Here is a 17,948-nt window from a genome sequence, read left to right as displayed (position 1 = left end):
CTACGTGCTGCTGGAACAGGAGGAACTGGATTTTGCAACTGAATCAGTTGTGATGTTATTGTTGGCTGGGGATGTTAAGTATTTACAGTTCCTGGAGAGGGGCTGCTGGTGTTCCCTGAGGTTGGGTTTATGCAGATCTATAAAAGCCAGTCTCAAAGGGCAAAATAGGGAGTGAATTTTAAAGCTGCAAAGAAAGCAAAAATTAAAATAAAAAAAAAATGCTGCAATAAAAGGACAGCTGACAGGTGACCAACAGAGTAAGGCATAGTAGGAATTTGGCTTTGAGTATTGATTTTTAATGTATGCTAAAGGAAATTTCAAAATAATGTTGTTACGTTACATGATTTTGTAGAGGCAGAAAAGGTCGACATGGTTAAATATTTCTATTCCACGCAGAGGGAAAAGCACAGATGTTGCAGAAAGATGATGAAATACTTTTCCACAGTTCTTAGGCAAATATCAGCCAAATAGCAGGTATCAATGTGGTTTTGCTTTAAAGCAGATAGAGAGCTAGTTGAATATTTCTCAGTTAACACTGATATGAATAGGTCTGAACATTAAAATCTTCCAAAGTTATAGAGGACTAAAATGAGGTGGTTCAGCCATGCAATGTGGATCCCAAAAGAGTAAGAAAATATTTGTATATAAGAATTCCCTTTCTACCTTAATGAAGTCTAAGTGTGGGTTTATGGAATACATGTCAAGTGAAGATGTTGAATTGTGTGGTGTTCTTAGAATCACAGAATCATAGAATGCCTTAGATTGGAAGGGACCTCAAAGCCGTGGGTTGGTTGCCCCCCACCAGCTCAGGCTGCCCAGGGCCTCATCCCACCTGGCCTGGAGCACCTCCAGGGATGGGGCACCCACAGCTTCTCTGGGTAGCAGTACCAGTGCCTCACCACCTTCTGAATAAAGAATTTATTCCTAACATCTAACCTAAATCTCCCCACTTTTAGTTTAAAGCCATTCCCCTTTGTCTTATCACTATCTGCCCATGTAAAAAGTTGCTCTCCCTCCTGGTTATAAGCTCTCCTCAATTACTTCTTTTTTATGTGATTGAAAATTCAATTCCTAAAGATGTAACATCTTTTGCAGAGTTTGCCAGCATAACAGTCTTGTCTAGGATGTGATTACATGTGGCAAAACTCTTGCTGTAACTATATCTATGTCAATTAAAGAGAGGCTTTATTGACTTTGGATCATGTCTTGACTGTGAGAAAGTGTTACCCTTACCAACAGAAACACCGCTGCTAAGTTCACATGCTCTGGCTCCTCAGGGGAGCTCTCCTGGCCCGACTCTTCCAGCAGAGGCTGACAGGCTGTCCTAGAAGATACTCCTGTATCAATTCTGTTCTACTTGATATCATAGCAAAATAACAAAGTTCAAAAATGGAGGTGTATACGCTAAATAGCACAGAACTGAATACCTAGCAGTTCTAAACTTGCAGTATTTTTAACTGAAAATCAGCAGTGGCTGGGTGTATTTCTAAAGGGATTGTAATGCCACTTCAGTAGTTCTACCAACCCCCAAAAAGATCCCACAATGTCCTGACAAGATTTGTCAGCTAGAGATAAGCAGTGAAGAGAGGGTATTTGGCTCCGAATGTCACACTGGATTGGATGTAAGCAAATGTCATTTATTTTAACAGGATCGGACCCAAGTTTGGACAACTTGAAAAAATACATGCACTGGAATGCAGCTCCTCTCCAGGAAACAGCGACTGTAAATAACTCCTGGAAATCACAGGAATAAAACAGATGGGTCTGAGAAAGTTATGAGACTAAAAAAAAAAAAGGAATCGTTGTGAGGCATCCACTGGCAGGCTACATGACTGGTGTCTTTGAAGAATAAAGCACTTGTATGTTGATGTCCTTCCCATTTAGCCCCTCTTTTTCTCACATGGACCTTCTCCATTCTAACAGAGCAGTTTAAGCAACCTGGTAACCTGACACATTTTGGGAAGTGACATATTGTGCAGCGAGCACACTCGAATGATCGATATAAATAAGAAGCATGACTTCATCCTTTCAAACATTAATAAACTTTTCCAGAAAGAGATTTTCAGACATGTCTGCAAAATGAGCCACGAAATTAAACAGCGGGGGGAGAGCTTTCTTCCTGGAACAAAACGTGCCCGTTCCTGCACAGCTGGCAGTGCACACCCAATGCTCTGCCTCAGTGGGCAGTCCCATCCTTGGGCTGCCCGTGAATAAAAGCTGTGGCAGCTCAATAGTCCCGCTGTGCCCATCCTGGCCCCGATGCCACGGGTTGTGCTCGTCCGAAGCTGTAAGCACTTTGCCATAGCCAAGCAAAGGCTCAACTCACAGAAGTGGAGTGCTTAAGAATCTGAATTCCAAACTTAAAATAAAAACCAGATGCACACTTGTACATGCAGGATGGTGCCAGATCGTTTTCAGCTTGGGCTCATTCAGGGTTGTCTTATGGCCAACAGCAGGCCAGAGCACAGATCGCGAGCACCTGAGCTACACTGGGATGGTCTTACGCGGATAAATTCTGCTAAATGTTCACGCTTGCAGCTCTGACACAGCAGAAAGGTGCAGGTTCAGGCTATGACACCTCCGCAGCTATCCATAAACTGAAGGACTCTACGATAAGGCCCCTCAACGTGACGCAACGCGACGCTTAGATACACAGCAACGTCACGCCGTGACGTCACGAGGGACCACAAGGCACCGCCGTACTGCTCCGCTCCGCCCGCAGCCACTTCCGCCTCCGCAGCCTCCCGGTAACCCGAGCGGGGCCGCCCGCCCGCAGGACCCCGCCCGGGGCTGCCCGCCGCGACGCCTGACGCCCGCCGCTCGGGATGCGCGGTTCGCTGAGCCATCCGGAGTCTCCGCAGCGGCGCGGTTCGGCCTCGCCGCCCGTCCTTTCTCGTCTGGGCGTCGGGAGGAGTGCGGAGCGACCTCGCTTTGAGCGGCACTTTCAGTCAGGCAGCGCGGCGGTCGGCCCGGCAGGGAGCGCGGCGGGCGGCGTGAGGGGAGCGGAGCGAGGGGGCCTCGAGCGGCGGGAGGGGGCGGCGGCGGACGGTGGAGGCGGCGCTCCCCGGGCGGCCGGGCCGATGCCTGCACCGGGCACAGGTAGAGGGCCTCAGGCGGGGCGGCGAGAGGCCCGGAGGGTGGAGCGGCGCTGCTTTACGCGCGGAGGGAGGGCCCGGGGCCGGAGGGCGCCGGAGCCGTGAGGACGCTGAGGGAGAGGCCTGTGGCGGCCCGGGGGGGGGTGAGGAGGAAGGGCTGGGTGCGGGAGCTGTTGAGTGCGGCGGTAGTTCCTTCAGGCTCGTGTGGGAAGGTGGCTGGAGGGCCTGTGTGTACGGTTAGGAGCGCCCCGGAGGGATGGGAGGGTTGTTAGCTGAGAAGTGCTTGGCGATCTTCTCTGTCGCGATTTACCTTCAGGCCTCTGGTCCTCAGAGGAAGGGGTGTTCCTGCAGCTCTGACAGCTCTGGGGCGTGGAATCGAAAGTAAAACTGCCCGCCTGGCTCAGCAGTCCTGTCGTATCGCTCCCCTCTTTCCTTCCCCCCCCTTCTCCTCCCCCCTCCCCCCGCTGTTCTGTGCGCTTTGATTTCCTGTACAGCTCCGAATCTCGTTTGTCAGAAACTTGTGGCTAGGCTGATTTTTCTCTGACCGGCCATCATGTTTTCGTATGTCCCTTCCTGAAAGTTAAGAGAAACTTTAATTGCAATTCACGTTCCCTGAAACTTATGATTTTTTTTTTTTTTTTTGGTGATGTGCTTTCTGACGAAGTTTGTCTTTTGCTCTTTGAGGTTTTTCAAAGTGCCAGAAGTGGGACTTCCTGTCTTTGTTCCTTATTTCCCTTCCCTAACAGAGCACCTGCATAAAGGAATGCTGATGTGATCAATTGAAATTGCAGTACCAGTACAAAAAATATGTGAAGTGAACCGCTGTTCTTAATTAGTGAAGTTGTATGTCTGTGTGTCCTCCCCACCTCTCCCCCAGCCAAAGCTGTGTTTGTAAGGGTTGAGATTCTTGTACTGTAGTCTGCAACAGCAAATATTTATTGGTTTGTGAGTTTTTAGCATATCAGGCCAAGGTGATGATGTTTATCCTTCTATTCTGGATGGTGGCTAGAGTAGTGATGCTGAATAACTTTTATGAATCACTTATTTCCTTCAGATTAAGCATTTACATAGATGCTTCATCATAAATGTTACCTCTGTATTTCAAGGACTTTGTTTTAAAATAAAGTTTCTGAGCCCGGAGTATTGTGAACCCCATTCTATAAACTTCTCAAATACTGAAGTTAGTATGAGAAAAAGCTAAGCAGAAATTCAGCTACAATTGTAGAAGAGAAAATTAAGATGAGTTCAGGTAGTTCAAGTAGTGAAAAAGTTCAGTGGTTTTCTGTGGGGAAAGCAGCACCTGTACGTGTTGGAACTAAGAGTTTCAGAGAACTCAAATATCATTGTGGAAATGTATTGCTGAAAGACAAAGAGCTTACGGATCCGTTGTCTCCTGTGTGTCTTGTCCTTTCTGATTATCAGCTGTGAGCACTAATTCCTTCTGTCAGCTTATGAAGCTCTTGTCATTATCCTGCCTTTCCACTGGTGCATTCACATAAGTGTTAGGTACAAAACAGAAGTTCTGTTAATGTGTATCCTAATCTTTCCTTACCGTTCCCTTTACCTGGACCAAACTGTGCATCTGCGGCCTAACTTCATGTGGGAATGAGACTGAGGCAAGCCCACTGCCTGTTGCTATTTTTCTCCGTTTCCCATTATTAGTGAACCAGTTTCATCCAATTTAGATGTTTTGAAGGTATAAACTGCTGTCTACAGATCTTATAATAACCAGTAGCTGAGGGGAAAAAAGGACCAAAACTTTCTCAGGAGGGAATGGCTATATAGCATATACTCTGTGGGCACTTCTGGTCTGCTTGTGTTGTTGGCTGACCTGTGCATGCTGACCAGTGAATCAGTCTGTGTAGAGCTGGAAGCCACCACGCTAAGCTGCCTCATTTAATAAATTGGTGGTAGGCATAAATGAGCTGCCAGTACGACTGGAAGGGCTAAATATGATAGGTAGTGAGCAGTGTTGTATCTCCTGTGGGATAGGTCAGAAATCTGTTATAAAGTAATTGTTTGTCACTGGGGGTGTGGAAAGTAGATAATGCTGCCTTGTGAAATCATAGTGCTCCATCCCTTTTATCACATCTTTTTGTCTTGTTTTTATACAAGCAAATGGGATACATCTTTCTTTGTTTTGAGTAACTTTCCTCGTGGGAAAACATGGTAATATAATTACTGGGGGGTCTTCCTGTGATCTGGCAGCAGATGTAATCTTGCTTGTAATATATTACAGCAATGTTTAAGTACTGAAAAGCTCCCTTCCTCCCACTTTTTTTTTCAGTTGTGATGTAGTGATATAGGCAGCTAAACTGCTGTCTGGAACTACTGGAACTAACATAGCGAGAAAAGATGAATGGGCTTGCATTGCTGAATGTGAAATTTGTGCAAGACTCCCATCTCCCAGATGAGTCTGTAAGGAACAGGACCCACTTAAGTGGTGTAAAGAGATGGAAAATTAGTTCCGACCTTTAATTTGGAGGAGTTCTGGGTGCTGCTTAGTTGTTTGCTTTGGTTTTTTTTCAGTGTTAAGTATTGATTTCATAATAATGCTGTTTTAAGTTGATGTCTGTCAGCTTTTTGAAATCCAAGTAGTTCAGAGCTGCTGAGCTGTGAAACCTTTTAGTTGTAGACATGCATTAGGGAAAAATTTGCTAGTAGTTGTGTAAGCTATGCTGATTTGATTGGTCTCACTTCCACAGAACAGCATCAGAAATGTCTCTTCACTGATGCTGTTGCCAACTGCCTTCCAAGAGGCCCCAGTAGGTTCTTCACCACAAACATGTCACTACCTGTATGTGAACACTGTCAATTTTTGCAGCTAGGTCTTCTCTTCATAAGACACATGCAAACATCTGAGAAAATGCAAGTGTTCCACAAGAGATTGTCAGTATATGGATCTGTTGTGTTATGGTTTGCTGTGGGGACAGGGAATGTGGACTACTTAGTAAGAAATAAACTTTCTTTAGTGTGATGTCTTAGTCATAACTATCTTTCAAAATAGTTGAAAAGAATATTGGAAGTACTCTTAATTTGGTCTGAGATGTAAGCATCTTGTTATCCATTTTCTTGAGTAGATGCATGGAATATGTGAATCCAGCTTATTTCCATTGTCTGGTCTAACTGAGATGTAGAACGACAAGAAGTGGTAACTGGGAATCAAACAGGTGCTTCTAGTAAAAGTGATGCTCTTTTAGGAGATACCACATGCAGTGTGGTCCATCACTTCTGCCTATATTTGCATTTAAGCATATGCAAGTAAAAAATGATGAATAAATATTTGCAGAGCTAGGACTCTAGTTCTTCTAACATGCAAGCATTTTGCTGTAAGCCTTGCAGTGCTCTTGGATCTGAAGTTTAAGGGTTCATGGTTTATCAGCACATTGAAGCTAAACAGCATAAAGAAGAATGAGATATAACTTATGATTGGTATACTTTTTTTTTTAAGGAATGAATTTAGTGTGAGGTAAATAAGGCTTACCTGTTTCTTTTGACTGTTTCAGCACTGTCTGACCCTATCTGATACTAGACACAAGTCAGCAGAATACCCTTGTAGTAAGACCAGCAGTGTTCTGGACTGTAGCAACAAGCAGCAGGTTCAAAGTTTTTTTTTGTCTGTATTTGGTACTTGCAAGATGACATCTGGGTACCAGCTCTGGTAGTGGGTTCTCTATTTCAAGAAAGTCATGAACTACCGGGATCGTTAGGAGGCTGTAGCATGCAGTGTCTGAAGGCAAAGAGAACAGTCTCTTCATCTGTAAGAAGAGAAGGGGAGGTCTTATTACTGTCTGCAGCTACCTAGTGGGACAGTACAGAGAAGATGGAGCCAAATTCTCCTTGGAGCTCTACGTGGATAGGAATGAGAACAAATGGGCACAAGTTGGGATATACTGAATTCAAGGATGATATGAGAAGGTTTTTTTTTTTTTTTTTTCCAACACTGAATATTCAGTTGCTGGAGCAAGGACACAGTGGGACTGTCATATCTCCATCCTTGGTGATAGTCAAAACTTTATGGGGCAAGTTCCTCACCTTGACCCCTTTTTCAGCAAGAACTTGAAATAGGTGACATCCAGAGTCTCATTCAAGTCTTAACTATTCTGTGAGTCTGTCCATTCTTGCTGAGTGTATGTTGTGTTTTGGATCCCTTCACTAAATAGAACTAAAGTATAAAAGGCTGGAAACCCTAAAGATGATGAAGCTCTTACAAGTCATATGGGAGAAAAAAAAAGCGTTGAGTAGAGTCATGGTTTGGAGCCTTTGATAATTCTTGCTAATTACAGCCTTTCTGTTGTGTTTTACATTTGTTCTGCTGTCAGGGAGGCTTGTGCATACGTCTTATTCAGCATAGTTCTCTTCCAGATGCTACATGTGCTGTGTGGAACAATGCTCCCAGTGACTGGGGACATCTTGGGACGGTCAAGGAGGGTAGGGAGTGAGATGATGCTTTTCACCATGAGGGCAGTGGAGCATTGAAGCAGGCTGTTCAGGAGGGCTGTGCAATCTCCTTCCTTGGTGGTTTTTAGGACTGCGCTGGGAAAGCCCAGAGCAGTGACCCCAGAACTCACCCTGCTTTGAGGAGGACATGGACCTCTACAGGTCAAAACTGTGTTATTCTGTGATCCTGTATTGGAAGAAGGAGTGTTCTTAACAGCATGTAGTAATCTCAGTGAGATGGAGGTGCATGCTGATGAATCAAGTATTTTTATTTTTAAGTTGCAGTAATTCACTTTCATCAGTCTTGGATTTTCTTTTTTTTCAGATGAATTTCTGTTTATGAACTAAGATCACACGTTCCTCTGGTTGCAAAAATTTCAGATGCTTTTACTTCACAATTTATGCTGAGAACAACTTCTCGATTTGTTCAGAATATCACTGTAATAACTTTGACGTGGAAATTATCCAAATAATCTTATCATGAGCTTAGCTTTATAACTTGGAATGCTGTAATGAAAAGATTACTTTTTATCTGTCATCAGATCCATTCCTTAGTTCTGGCAAATGTATGTCAGATCTCTGTTCTGATCAGTTAAGAATTGAGTACAGGTGGGCTGTGAAAGTGACTTTGATATGTCAACAGCAGGTTAACAATATTTATTCTCCTGTGATTCTGCAGACTTGCCTGGGTAACACAATGCCAGCTGAGCGCAAAAAGTCAGCAAATATGGATGAAAAAGAATCTCTGCTAAATAATAAAGAAAAAGAATTTGTTGAAAGGCGACCGGTGAGCACCAGGGAGAAACCAAAAGATGATGTCAAAGTTGGGGTAAAGAGAGAGACTGTAAAGGTTCCTGAAGATAAAAAGAAAAAACTGGATGAGGATAAAAGAAAAAAAGAAGACAAAGAGAGGAAGAAAAAGGAAGAGGATAAAGTGAAGGCAGAAGAAGAGCAAAAGAAGAAAGAAGAGGAAGAAAAAAAGAAACATGAAGAGGAAGAGAAAAAGAAGCAAGAGGAGGAAGTTAAACGTCAACAAGAAGAAGCAGCTGCTCAGCTGAAGTAAGTTGTACTTAAATATTTTAATTGTGCCAAATGCTATAATCTTGCTGTGAGGACTGTGGGCACTATTATAAAAGATGAACAGTTTGAGTTAATAAGTTGTATGTAGTGTTACAGACTGTGTATGCCTGGGTGAGAACACTAATTTTTACATCATTTTGACGTTTCATCTCTTAACCTCTGTTACTTTAGTTTTTAGGATGGGTTTTTGGTGGTGTTCTCCCTATGATAATCGTGTGAAGCACAGATAGATGATGAAGAAGCACAATTTATTTTGAGACAGAGAAATATTAGTATTGTAAAATTGGAAGCACGAGGTCTGCCAGTCCTCAGACTGTATAGGGAGCAAATCTACAGTGAGCAATGGCTGCAAATGCTTTTCACCGATCGTAGTCAATTGATATCTGGATGGCAAACACAGAACATAACCCATCACTTCAATATGTGATCTTACCAAGACAGTATTTCTTAGTATGATATCAAAGTATGATATCAAAGTGTTGAAGATAGCATCTTCAGAACAGTAAAGCCAAGATTCTGGACATTCTTGTGTATCAAGTATGTCACTTCTGAAGATGGAGAACAGTGTCATAGCCAAATTGTAGCTGGGGCAGATGTAATTCAGCTATTTAAAATTTTCCTTAATTTCAGTGGTTTGGGAATAGAAGATTTCCCTAAGCTCTAATACAGTAACTTCTTAAAAGGTTGTTGTCCTCCTCTGTGATAACTTAATCTCAGTCTGGAGTAAATGAAGTTTCATGTTTATATTTTGCAAGTCTGGTGGGATTGAGATGTTCTGCATAGAAGAATGTGGGGAATTCAGTTTTGTAACAAATGGGACTTGCTTCTTGGAGCAGTAAATTCAAGCAGTGGTTTATCAAGCAGACGCTTTAGTGTTCTAGGATTAACTTGTTAAATACTAAAAAATAGTCTTTTAGTGCTGTTCAGCACTACTGGAGGATTTCAAACTCGCTTTCTTTGACCCGTTAACATGGGAGTAAGGTGCTGTGACAATGATAACTTCTTTTTCTTTTCCCAGAGAAAAAGAGGAAGCACACCAGTTGCATCAGGAGGCTTGGGAGCGCCATCAGGCAAGGAAGGAGCTTCGCAGCAAAAACCAGAACGCACCAGACAATCGCCCTGAGGAAAACTTCTTCAGCAGATTAGACTCCAGTCTGAAGAAGAACACAGCTTTTGTTAAGAAGCTAAAAACCATTACAGAGCAACAAAGGGACTCCTTGTCCCACGATTTTAATAGCCTAAATTTAAGCAAATACATTGCAGAAGCAGTAGCTTCTATTGTGGAAGCCAAACTGAAAATATCAGATGTGAACTGTGCTGTGCACTTGTGTTCTCTCTTTCACCAGCGCTATGCTGATTTTGCCCCTTCGTTACTTCAGGCTTGGAAAAAGCATTTTGAAGCAAGGAAAGAAGAGAAGACTCCCAACATTACAAAGCTAAGAACTGATTTGCGTTTCATTGCAGAATTGACTATAGTTGGGATTTTCACTGACAAGGAAGGTTTGTCTTTAATCTATGAGCAACTTAAAAATATTATTAACGCTGATCGAGAATCCCACACTCATGTTTCTGTGGTGATCAGCTTTTGTCGGCACTGTGGAGATGACATTGCTGGTTTGGTACCAAGGAAAGTAAAAACTGTTGCAGAGAAGTTTAACTTGAGCTTTCCTCCTAGTGAGATAATTAGCCCAGAGAAACAACAGCCCTTCCAGAATTTGTTGAAGGAATACTTTACGTCATTGACCAAACACCTGAAAAGGGACCACAGGGAGCTACAAAATATTGAAAGACAAAACAGGTGACATTTAAATGTTGCTTTTTGTTTATGGAGAAAACAATAGTTTGGTGTTGAAATGCCTAGATTTGTTGCAGTATTTGTCACCAAAAAAGTCTTGTTAGAGGTGTGTAGGAGATGCATGCTCTGCGGTATGCCTGAAGATATATCACATAATCCAATCAAGCTAAAAAAAAGTTCCAAGCTTTCTCTGAATACTTAAAAAAGAATAACAATCAAAAACAAAACAAAACAAACAGCTAAGAACCCAGATTCCTCAGGAATCTTTAAAGACAGTGCAGGGTGACTTTAATTATCTTAACTCAGTTATTTTGGTGATGGTCCCATAGCAGCTTCAGTGTCTTGCTTATTTACCAGCTGGTACTGACCTTTTCCAGTTGACATAATCTGATTTCTCCCTTTCCACCCACACCTATCTAACAGAGCATATGCCACAATGTTTTTGGCTCATTTACATTTCTTTTTGTGTACCAGTGTTGCCAATGGTAGTGACTATGGAGGAAAAGTAAGATTGGAATAACAAAGTACCCCTTAAACTTCATCGTGTACAATTTTTGTATAAGCAGATGCTTGAAGGTATAGACAATTTGATTCAAATCCTTTTTTAACATATATGTAAAATATTAACGTTGAAGGATTAATATACATACCTTTTAAGTTCTGAATAATTTTATTTCTACCATAAACAAACTTGTTTTTAAAAAAAGCATGTTTTTTCTTTAAAGCATCCTGAATTGTCATTATTAGGGTGAACCTAAAGCCAGCTGTGGGTCTTAAATGATTGCAATTGTTATATATCCTTCCGGAAGCACTGCAGGCCAGTAGAAATGATATGTGATATGGTACTGTCTGTATACACAGGTTTCAGTCAAAATGCTGATCATTAGCACAGAGCCAAACGTATGCTTGGAACACACCCAAATTTGATGTTCCCAAATCAAGGCTTTCAGCTTTGACCCTCTATGCTGATAGATATTGTACTGCAGTCCCTAGCTGCTTTCAGTCCACTGTTGTATTTCCGGGGATTGTAAACCGCCTCTTGAGCTAGCATTAATTTTCCAGTGAACTTATTGCTTTAAAGGAAGTTATTGACTTAGCTGTTGCCATTGTTTAATTTAATCAGTATAAACTTCTGTACTTACACAGTTATACTTGGTTTGGGGCACTACTGTTTTGGCTGCTGTTTCAATGAACAAGCGTTGTAAAGTTTGTGTGATGGGAATTAAATGAAAGAAATTCTGAGGGCATGAAGATGTGAAGAAATGAGATGAGAGAACAGAAATGATTTAGGTTAGGGGAATGTACTTGAGTGTTTATTTGCGAAATTGAATTTAAAAAACTGGACAGAGAGAGCCCTGAGCAACCCAGTCTGATCTCATCGTTGCTCTTGTATTGAGCAGGAGGTTGGAATAGTGACCTTTTTGCATGCCTTCCAATCTGAATTATCCTGTGAGCTTAAATGCAAAGATTTGTTTCGGTGGAAGAGTATGAAGAAATATCATTTATCATCAGATGAAAATAATTATATTTATCTGAAGTTTTAAATGTTGGTTTTAGCTGCTTAATAAAAGTTGGGAAGTAAATTTTTTTGGAAATGAGACATCCAAAAAACTTTTCTTTCTATCTATCCGTATTTGAAGTCAGTAGAATCATAGAATGACTCAGGTTGGGCAGTCCTCAGTGGGTTTGTTAGCAACAAAATTGATTGGGTTTCAACAGCTTTTATTCCTGCCATTACTCCAGAAATAGTGGAATGAAATGGAATTGAGCTGTTCCCTGTTGTGCATCAGCAGTTGTATGTTTAGTTGGTGATGCTTTTCCAGGTAAATGTGTCCCATATTCATCTGTGTCAGGAGGGTGAGCTGTTGTGAGATAACTTGAGCTGGACAGACTGCTTGAATTAATTGTGAATTAACACGTTATTGTATGCTTCAACAAATTTATTACCTCCCAGATCATTTGGTTGAAGCAAAGTTTCTGCACACACAAAGGTGTCTGAAGATGGGTAATTAGGAAAACTATTTTGAGCTACACTAAGACAGTAGAACTTGATCTCTGATTGCATAGCTAAGCCCATAGCAAAACCTGTGCAGGCTCTTTTATTGGAAAGGAGCTACTGGATTACCAGGTTCTAGTGTGAGTTCTCAGAAGTGGTTAAGCACGAAAGAATCTCCTTTAAGCCTCTTAAAACATGCTTAACTTAAACAAAAGATCTGATGAACTTGATATGTGGTACTCTGCAAAGAGTTCTGAAGTAAGATTAAGTGTCCTATGTTGTAATGTTGGTTGTATGCAAAAAAAAGTGTGCTTTTGAAAGATTATTTGGTGTGCTTTGGCTTGAATTTAACACAAACTGAAGCCTGGTAGTGCATGTTATTTAGGTGTGCCTTTGCGAGAGGAACAAGAAATAGAGCTTTTCTCTATTTGCCTTTTGCTCTCTACCGAGATATCTAAATTATGTTTTGATTCAAATGAGCAAAAGAAATTTTGTTGCCCTGTGAATGTCCTGTGTAAAAAGATGACTTTTTAGTCCCAAGTTACGAGTAAAACAAAAATGCCAGTATTGATATCCCTAAATTTACATTGCTCAGACTGCTAACAGAACTTTTAGACTGTAACACAGTGGTGTGCGTTGGCAAGAATGTGGTTGATTTGTGTATTTATCTGCTTAATGAAAGCCTGATGATAATTAAATCATCAGCGTTCTGTGGCAAGCTTAGCACCAGCAGAGATTGCAGCGTTATGTACTTCTGGTTCAAACTACTGAAGGTTCTTGAGATTTCTTGTCTAAACTCTGGGACACTTGGAATTTTTAGCTTCTGTAGGGGAATTACTCCAAGTAGTTAGTTGTATTTCTTTTTGAAATTAGACTTCCGAAGTTGTGTAACACTCTATCAGAATCAAAAGTGTACTTTTTGCTTGTTTCTAACTAAGAAATGAATATATGGTAACTGGCTGATATTTACCCAAGTTGCTATGGAGAAAAGCTGCATGTTACTTTATAAACTTCTATAAAATTGACATCAGATTTTGATGTTTTCCAACATAATAGATAACTTTAGGTTACCTCCACTGCTTAAAATCAGGAGTTAAAGTGAATCAGAGCAGTCAGAAGGGAATCTGTTCCAAGTACAGGCAAAACTTTCTTTCTAAAATGGGAAATAAATCCATAATTTGCATCCCTGGTAATTGGTGGATGATTTTGCTGAGTGATGTCAATCTAAAACACCTTTCCGAAAGCACCTCAGGTTCTTGTGGTCTCAACCCACTCTGAATAGCACATTTCTGTAGGGATCAGCTGTCCTTGTCAGGCAGATGCTATGAGGTCTTGTTTATTTTATGTACTATCCACATGGAACAGAGAGAGACAGACATGTATTAAGTTAATACTTACATTGAGTGCTCTTTAAAGAAAACAAAACGAATAACAGTTTTGAACTTCACTGTCCACTCTATTGTAAAAAAAAAAAAAAGTGTGACTGTATTTAAGCTGGTACAAGGTGTTGAGTTGATTAAATCTTTGGGTATTAACTGTACTTAGATTGGTAAGAAAAGTAAGCTTATAAGCAGAAAAGATTGCAAGCAGTGCTTATACTCTTACAAACACAAGCTGCTTTTGAAAGCAGTTCTTGGTTTTAAAATTAACCTGAGTACTTCTTATAAAAAAAATGAAAGAACAAGGGGGAAAAAAGCAGATGTAAGTACTCTCAGCTTGGATTGATAGCCTTGAAATAACTCAGCTTGTTTTAATGTACTGCTGTTTTTGAGCCTCCTGGCAATGGTCCTCCAATGAATCATTGGAACAGCAAGGAATTGTACTGCTACAAATGTACAGCAGTTTTATCCAACTTCTGTTAGCTGAATGTTGAACTTTATTACAAGAATTCCTAGTGCAAAACTGTCACAGGATAGTCATGTTTGGAAAAACAAGGATTTTGTTTGTTTGTTTTGTCAGCTGTTTTCTTTGGAAGGTGGAGCTTCTGTGACTATACTACATTTGGGTATAATGAACTCATTAAATCAGTATAGCTTTTGGGGGATGAGGGGTGTTGGAGAGCATTGCCCAAATATTTCCTGTATACGTGCAATCCCCTCGGAGGGAAGATTAGCTTTGCTAGAGAAATTGGTAGTGATTCAGCATAGCTCAAATATGTTTTTAGAAAAAAGGTTGTCTCACTGTGTCTTTAATCTTTGTAGGCGCATTCTTCACTCCAAGGGTGAACTGAGTGAAGATCGACATAAGCAATATGAGGAATTTGCGATGTCTTATCAGAAACTGTTGGCAAATTCTCAGTCTCTAGCTGATATTCTGGATGAAAATATGCCTGACCTTCCCCAGGACAAACCAACACCTGAGGGTAGGCCATTATGTAAAGCAAGTAAACAGGATGCTGGAGCTGGTTTGGATGTGGGGGAAACTGACTAAACCTTCTTACTGATATGTTCTTTCCATTCATTGATTTTGATTTATTCCCCTTCCCCTCCTTACAGATATCAAGAAAGAAGTAATAGTGTTTCTTATTTAAGTAATTAAACCTAACATGCAACTGTAACCATAATATATACTGTGTAATGACAGTATTTGAAGTAATATGTCTTTAGATCATTTCAGGTAATATTGGAATAAATGGAAATTCAAAACTGTTCCATTTAATATAATGCCTTCTTAATATTTAAATAACTATATATTTTATAAACCAATATTGTTCTAAAATGAATTTGAAATGTGTTTTGTCATGATGTTATGAGTAGGAATATATTGTTGCACCAGGTAAGTCAGTGGGTGCTTCTTTGACCTCTTGAGAAGTACAGCATTTCATTTGCAAAGCTATTCAATGCCTTATTTCAGAATTTAGATTCAGAGATATTGTTGATATGGGTGTACCTTCCATCTGAAATGATCTTGAGCTTTAAAATGTTGTATTTCATGAGTGCTCTGCTTTCATTATGCTTTATAACCTTCTGTTCTTTGAATACTATTGGATATAGTTCATCGTGCAGGACATAATGTGTCTATTGCCTTTATTCGATTTAAGTGTCTCCCTGATATTGCCTGTTCAAATTCAAAACTTTAAGATTGCATATTGAAATATCTGATGTTCAGATTAGATTACTACAAGTTAACTTAAAGTATCCAGTGTTACATTTATGAGAAAATAATGGCAACGATAAGCAGGCTAACGTGTTTCTGAAAGTATGTATATGTCTTAATTTTTGAAGATGTCTCCTTCCTTATTAAGGTGAGAAATTTGCATAAATAACATTATTATGGTTTTGCGTTTCTACAGAACATGGACCTGGCATTGATATTTTCACACCAGGAAAGCCTGGAGAATATGACCTGGAAGGGGGTATCTGGGAAGATGAGGATGCTAGAAACTTCTATGAGAATCTCATTGACTTGAAGGCTTTTGTGCCAGCAATTTTGTTTAAAGATAACGAAAAGTGTTCTCAGAGCAAGGATGCCAGCAAAGATGAATCAAGAGGTAGAATGCTTAAACATAATGAGTTTTTTGTTTATTTGCTGTTTGTTTGTTTTTATATCCTTTCTGACAGTTAAGCAAAATAAATGCAAGTAGCGAGTCTGTAATAAAATAATTTGTGGTTATCAGAACAATACACAGGTTTGGGTGAGTTTTTAGGGCATCACATATGTGGGTATAGGTATTAGCTGAGTGGCACTTAAGGAAAAAAAGTAAATGCAATTCAACATTAATGGAATTATAAATTGAAAATAATTGATGACTGCACAGTGTAAGTTAACGCTGCTTTCTCTGTGGGGAAACTTAGAAGTTTACCCTCTTTGAGAGATGTTAGTGTTCACTCTGTGTTTTCACTAGATAGTTAATTATGGCATCATAGAATTCCAGTAGATTTTAAGAACTGGATGGTTCCTCACTTGTGATGGGACCCCAGGTTCACAGCCAGGCATTAATCTGTCTTGGTTATAATGGGTTAAAAGTGACCTTTGCCATCACTGACTCAAAATGTGACAGAAGATGCATGTTTGAATAAGACCGCTGTTACAGCTTTTACAATGTGAACAAAGACATGAACTTCGTAGTTTTCTGATAAATGTGTGCTATTCGTGTTGGGTCAGAATAGAATTTCAACTTCCTAGCTCACAGCCTTCTTTCTGATTTCTGGATTCTGAAGTTTCCCTGTGAGGATAATTAAGCATTGGAGCGGGTTGCCCAGGGAAGATTGGAAACTTTGTCTAAAGGGAATTTGGAGACAACTGGAAAAAAAAAAATCCCTGAGGTCTATTCAAGAGTGAATTAGTCTGATCCAGAATAGGTTACCTGTTTCATAACTCAGCGATTTTCATATGATGTTTGCACTGTTTGTTTAAAAAAAAAAAAGTATTTTATTACAGTTATTTACATAGAAAACTACACATAACAAAAAATAAGTTCAAGTGATACCTGAAGGAGGTCTTCAGGAGGATAGCAGAAGATTTCAGGCTGTAGTTTACAATGGTCTGTGTTGGACCAGCTTTATTGTTCAAAGAAAAATGCTAGCTATTTTCTGAATCTTTGTCTAAAAATACATAATATTTTTTATCCCAAGGAGAAATGTGATTGTAAGATTCATATTAGATCTTGGGCATAGCACATCCATTTTTAAGTATCTTCCTTCAGTTGTACCTTTTGCATTTGTTTTTTAATTACTTTTGGTAGATCTGCATAAAATACTTTAATTTCTTATGTCGATTTGGCTACCAGTTGACATATAAAGAATGCATTGTGCAAATGTTAAGTTAGAATTTCTACCTTTAAATATCACAAACATTACTTAAAAATAGATGTGTTTGTGATGATGTATTCATTCATTTGGGTCATTGTGTCTGACCCTTCCAGCATGCAGTTTTGCTTGGCAACCCGTTTCAAACACTTCCAGACTTAAATTGCTGCTTTTCTAAACATTTTTATTGTGTTTGAATGTCTTCATATCATCCAGTGAAGTTTCAAGTATAGTTCAGAGCTAATGAAAGAAGTAAAAACTGCTGGCAATACACAATAGAACTCTATCTGGCTAAATAATCGTAGTTTCCAGGTGTACGGATAAAGCTATATGAAGGATGTTAAAGCTCTGAGACCTAAAAGGTGAGACAGCATAGGCTCAAGAATTAAGGAGACTTGCTGAAAGGAAATGAGGTAAAAAGGCATTACTAGAGGGACATAAGTTTAGCAGTGCAAGTCATCATATTCTAATCGTGGTTGCATGTATTTAATAATTTAGTACTTCTGCTTAACTATAAATAGATTCAAAAGATGCCAAAGATAATAAGGAAGCAGCTCCTGGGAGTGAGGATTTGGAGCTGGAGCTGGAGAACCTGGATATTAATGATGATCCGCTGGAATTGGACTGTGGAGATGAAGCGGAAGATCTTACAAAAAAGCTTCTTGATGAACAAGGTAAAAAGAAAGGAACTGGGTTTGGGAGTTCTTTGTTGTTTCCTTACTTGTCTATGAAACATCACAAGTTGGAGTAAAAAAAAATGACATGAACAGTTCTAGAGCGGAACTTTTTTCTGA

General features: G+C 40.0%; 1 protein-coding gene across 2 annotated transcripts in view; it reads left to right on the top strand.

Annotated features, from left to right (window-relative positions):
* The first annotated feature begins 8,215 nt into the window (after positions 1 to 8,215).
* UPF2 (UPF2 regulator of nonsense transcripts homolog (yeast)) overlaps positions 8,216 to 17,948 on the top strand; it is a 50,259-nt gene continuing 40,526 nt past the window's right edge. For both annotated transcript variants that reach the window (XM_015297667.4, XM_015297566.4), the window contains exons 1-5: positions 8,216 to 8,594; positions 9,634 to 10,413; positions 14,608 to 14,768; positions 15,699 to 15,896; positions 17,676 to 17,828. In XM_015297667.4, the coding sequence (XP_015153153.1) occupies positions 8,233 to 8,594; positions 9,634 to 10,413; positions 14,608 to 14,768; positions 15,699 to 15,896; positions 17,676 to 17,828 (1,654 nt within the window). In that variant the 5' untranslated portion in view covers positions 8,216 to 8,232. The remainder of the gene's footprint in view (positions 8,595 to 9,633; positions 10,414 to 14,607; positions 14,769 to 15,698; positions 15,897 to 17,675; positions 17,829 to 17,948) is intronic.

This window comes from Gallus gallus, chromosome 1 (genome assembly GCF_016699485.2).
Source record: "Gallus gallus isolate bGalGal1 chromosome 1, bGalGal1.mat.broiler.GRCg7b, whole genome shotgun sequence".
NCBI lineage: Eukaryota > Metazoa > Chordata > Aves > Galliformes > Phasianidae > Gallus > Gallus gallus.
This window is presented reverse-complemented; position numbering and strand designations above follow the sequence as displayed.